A 5,000-nucleotide genomic window follows, 5' to 3' on the forward strand; every position below is an offset into this window, starting at 1 on the left:
AAGGTAATAAGTAACAATATACAATAATATACAAATACAGTGGGTTCAGAATATTGCAAAAAGTTGTTTTTTAAAGTGACCTTTTTGTAGTGTATTATGTAGGGTGTACGTGAGGATGTGTAGTGTGTGTGTTCATGTGTGCTTGTATGTGGAGAAATCTGTATTGAGTGTTCTGATGGCCTGGGGGAAGAACAGGTCATGGCTTATGAGATGGATATTATAATAATGGGTTCACAATTCACTACTGTTAAAATGTTATCTGAAATGAAGTTAACGTTTAACAAAGTTGCCTGTTGTGGCAAGACTACTTGAGAATGTTTTGCTACTGTACTTGACATTTGAAAATTGGTTTTATTCATTTGTGAATTTGTTCATGCTATGTTGGCTATATCATATTATACAACAGGTAGGTCCGACCACGCATTGTGATTGGTCGAGAGCGTTCTAAGCCGTGAGTATATTCATGATACACTCACGGTTAAATCACCATGAATATACCTCTGCGCTGGCTTTAGAATGTTGTAGAAAGTTTCAACTGCCATGAAAACGGCAACTGCATGTAACTGTAAAACGGTAACTTGACTGTCAACATGACCTACTCCGCCGACAATATTACGTTTGATTTAACGTACCCATTAACAATAAACGAGTGGATAGAAATAGATGATGGGCCTATATCTAACGGTAATAATAAAAGCAGCATTATTAGACATGTCAATCCATCGAAAGAGGAGCTGGACGCACTGGAGAAAAGCCTAAGAATAAACTTCCCAATAAAATTGTTGTACCTTGAGTCAGATGTTTGTTTGTTTTGAAATAAACGCAAGAATAGAAGCATGATTATGTTGTAAGTTTATTCCTACTCGATATAAATGTGTTAGTAATTATTTTGAGCTCAGAAGGCCTGTGCATGGCCCAACGTTACATTTGATTTAATGTACCCGTTAACTATAAACAAGTGGAGGATCAGCACCTCGGACAGTTCCGGGAGATGGGCCAGTTCAATGCCATGCCTGGGTGATGTTGAAGGCTTTTTTCTCCAGCGCGTCCAGCTCCTCTTTCGATGGATTGACATGTGTTATGGTTTGTAACCGACCCCAATCGCACAACACAAGACAGGTATGAGAGTAAGCCAAGAACGGGCATTTATTGAAAACACTAGAAAAACGGCACTGTCCCTTTAAGGGAGAACACCAATACTGGATAAACAAGAAAGGGAAAAGGCCCAGTGCCTTTAAGAGGCGAGCTGGCTAAGGGGAAGGCAAAGGGAAGGCTAAAGGAAACAGGGCCGGGGCAAGGGAAGGCAGGAAGAGGGAGGACTAGGAGGACTGGACAGGGAGGACTAGGAGGAACTAGAGAGGGGAGAACTAGGAGGACTAGGGAAAAACAGGGTAAGGCCTTGGAACAGGGCGAGGGCTGGAGCTGCATACTGGGACAGAGAAAACAGGGTAAGGCCTTGGAAAAAGCATTAATGAAGTTGCTGCTCTGCAGCTTCTCCCGGGATGGTAGTCTGGGGAAGCAGGTGGGAACATCAGAGCCGCTCTGCAGACTTCTCTCGGCAGATCTCCGAGGTGGGTAAACGGAACCGAGAGGGAGAGAGGGAGTGGGTTAGCTCAGAGTGCAGTTGGAACAGAGCAGGTGACAGGAGAGGTGACTTGTAACCAAAAACAGAGTTATCCAAGTGACTGAATCTTCGGTGTATAATAAACACTGTGAGCGAAGTCCCAAAATACAAATCCAGGTGATAATATCTTCGGTGTGTAAACACACAGTGGGCGATGAAAGGCCAAAATATTATCCCAATGAAACAATCCAAAAAGGGCTAAACGCTGGGTGAGTGACTGTCTGATAAAAAACTGGATATCTTCAGTGTTATATAAACACACGAAAAACGGATAGGATCAAAGACAGTCATAAAAACTCACCCAGGCGCTGTGCGTAAAGAGCGTTGGAACAGAACGGAGCGAGCGCGTCGCCACGGGGAAAGGGTTGTCCTAGCGGAGGTCTGAGTGGTGCGCGACTTGCTTAGAGTACGCGCCGGTACGGAGGGCGCATCTGGCGCGGAGGTCTGAGTGGTGCGTGACTGCTTGGAGTGCGCGCCGGTACGGAGGACGCATCTGGAGTGCGTCTGCGCGGAAGAGCGCGCCAGGCTCGGAGGTCTGGATGGTGCGTCTGGGCATCTGCTGCGCGGAGGTCTGGATGTGCGTCAGGACGTCTGCTGCGCGGAGGTCTGAAGTGGATCACTGGGATACCTCCCGTGGAAGTCTTAGAGAGCGCAGTCCAGTGTCTCCCTCAGGCAACGGCGACAGGAGGCGAAGGCTGGAGCACATCTCACGCCGGAGATGAAAACAGCATAAACAGACAGTGGACCTCCCGAAGGAGTCTTGGTGATAGAGAATATGATACGGAATGATACGGCATGTTACGGCGCGACCCGACAAGGGACAGAGGGGAGAGCGAGGTACTTAAAGCCCACAGGGGAACTAATTAGAATGCACCACAGGTGCGTGAAGGTAATTGATACTTGAAACTAAAAGTGTGTGTTCGGCACCAGACCAATCAAACACATAATGACAGGTAGTCCAAGGGTGTGGTTGCTGAAGAGTAAACGAACGCGAGGGTGGGGGCTAGTGAGGTGAGGAGAAAGCAATTGATTAACAGTAGGCTTAAAGGAAAAGAGCGAGTAGGTGAGCAACAGGCTTAAAGGAACAGAGCGAGCAGGTGAGCAGCGGACAAAACCTCACAACATGTCTAATAATGCTGTTTTTATTATTACCGTTAGATGTATGGCATGTCTAATAATGCTGTTTTTATTATTACCGTTAGATGTAGGCCCGTAAATTAGATATCAATCTGTTAATAAAGTTTTCAATCAATCAATCAAATCTCACATTGTTAAACTGGGAATGCGTCAACCAAAGTCCTGTCGCAGCCGCCCAATCTCCGAAAATGTTGGAGAAAATGTCCAAACAAGCATTATTTGGACGAACTGACTACATATTTTGAATCTAAATGGGTACATTCTCTCTCTCTCACTTTCTCTCTCTCTCTCTCTCTCTCTCTCTCTCTCTCTCTCTCTCTCTCTCTCTCTCTCTCTCTCTCTCTCTCTCTCCACCCCAGCTCACAGAAGTAGATCATCCAGAAGAAGCAAAGAGGCACCCGCCGACAATTTGACCCCTCACCCTCCCGTGAACTCTGACCCCGCGCCCCTCCACCCCGCCCCCCAGAGCTCCAGGCTGAAGGAGCGCCTCTCTCCCGCCGGCTCCAGCCGCCCGCCCAGCCCCAGACACAGACCCCCGGCGACGCCGCCCAAGGTCAGACCTCCCTCCAACCGCAACCTCTCTCCCCCCGTCGGTTACCCCACTGCACCCGCGGACCAGACCTCCCCCGTCGCCCGGGAGCGCACCCCTCGCAGCAAGAGGGACTCCCGCGGGGTCACGCAGGCTTCCTCCGACAAGCCCGACACGCGCGCCTCTCCGCCCAAACACAGGAGCGGTAAGCAGCATGGCTCGGACACAGCGGCCGCCTCCAACCAGACGCGCGTTCCCTCGTCAAGATGCCGTTCTGCTACGGATCAAAACAAAACCCCTTCGAGGAAGACACAGGGCCGCGCCGCCACGCCCCCACGCACCTCCACCTCCACCGCCGCCACACCCCCGCAGACATCCACCTCCACCACACCCCTGCGGACCTCCACCTCCACGCCCCTGCGGAGCTCCACCTCCACGCACACGCAGAGGCAGGGTGACGCAGAGCAGCGCAGGAGGAGAAGGAGGGACGAGGCTGCGTCTGTCATCCAGCGGGCCTGGAGAAGGTACCGTGTTGAAATCATGTGATAATAATAGCCCCCTTGGTCCTAATTTGAAATCTCCCCACCGCTCCCCCGCTTCACTATCTGAATTGGATCTTTTTCTGCCGGAGGAACAGAACAGACATTGTGTTTAACTTTCCTAGTCATGTCGAGGTTGGTGAGCGACTGTGCATCGGGTTCGCTGTTCGAGGCCAGTCGGAGGACGGGTGTCTGAGCGTAAAGTGCCCGTCAGTAGCCAGTAGTGTGTCCATTGGCTGTACTTGGATGTGTGTGTGTGCGCGTGTGCGTGTGTGTGTGTCACTAGTAAGGGATTCAGTAGATAGCTCCTTCCTGGCCGCGCGGGGGATGTGTACCTGGTGCCATGTGGTGCCCACATGTGTGCCCCTGCCTACTACTACTACACCTACAACCCCTATCTCATCACTACAGCCTGCCCCCCCTCCCTCCTCAGCCTACACCCCCCCCCCCCCCCCCCCCCCACCAAGTCTCCTATCTCTGTGGTCCCTCTGGCCGTCATCAACACTTGAGCAGGGGGGGAGGGGGAGCGAGCGCGTGGGAGAGAGGGGTGAGAGAAGGAGGCAGGGGACAGACGGGGGGTATAATCTCCTGCTTCCATACGGCTTTTAACGAGAGGCGAAAAGTTCAGGCGTGCCGTCCTAATAGCTCCCAGCTTCCTCGTCCTCCAGCTCCCTCTCTGTTAGGCTCTGCCAGCCCCGCCACAGGAGAGCCCCTGGTTCCACTCAGCTTCCCACATTACATTCTGTGTGTGTGCTCACTATTAACAACCTCGAACAAACTGTTTCTGCTTTCCCTACGCTTTAGAGAGCACCGGCAATGGAGCCTGCCAGCATATACCTTTGAACACTGTCCACGGTCTTTAACGGTGTGTGTGTGTTTCTTTGTTTGTGTGTGTGCATTCTTGCGTGCATGCATGTGTGTGTGTGTGTGTGTGTGTGTGTGTGTGTGTGTGTGTGTGTGTGTGTGTGTGTGTGTGTGTGTGTGTGTGTGTGTGTGTGTGTGTGTGTGTGTGTGTGTGTGTGTGTGTGTGTGTGTGTGTGTGTGTGTGTGTGTGTGTGTGCATAGATTCCATGTAAGAGGAAAACTGAGGGAAGCCAAGGGCTCCACAGGGGTGGAGCCAACTGATCCAAGCCACGCCCCCTACAGGAAGAAGACCGAAGCGCGAGCTCCG

General features: G+C 51.1%; 1 protein-coding gene across 1 annotated transcript in view; it reads left to right on the forward strand.

Moving 5' to 3' along the window:
• Window positions 1–5,000, forward strand: part of invs (inversin) — an 81,842-nt gene that overhangs the window by 48,813 nt on the left and 28,029 nt on the right. The window contains exons 10-11 of the mRNA XM_084336988.1: window positions 3,121–3,814; window positions 4,895–5,000. The exon at window positions 4,895–5,000 is cut by the window's right edge and continues 49 nt beyond it. Coding sequence (XP_084193114.1) covers window positions 3,121–3,814; window positions 4,895–5,000 — 800 coding nt within the window. The remainder of the gene's footprint in view (window positions 1–3,120; window positions 3,815–4,894) is intronic.

This window comes from Notolepis coatsorum (genome assembly GCF_963971535.1).
Source record: "Notolepis coatsorum genome assembly, chromosome: 19".
Taxonomy (NCBI): domain Eukaryota; kingdom Metazoa; phylum Chordata; class Actinopteri; order Aulopiformes; family Paralepididae; genus Notolepis; species Notolepis coatsorum.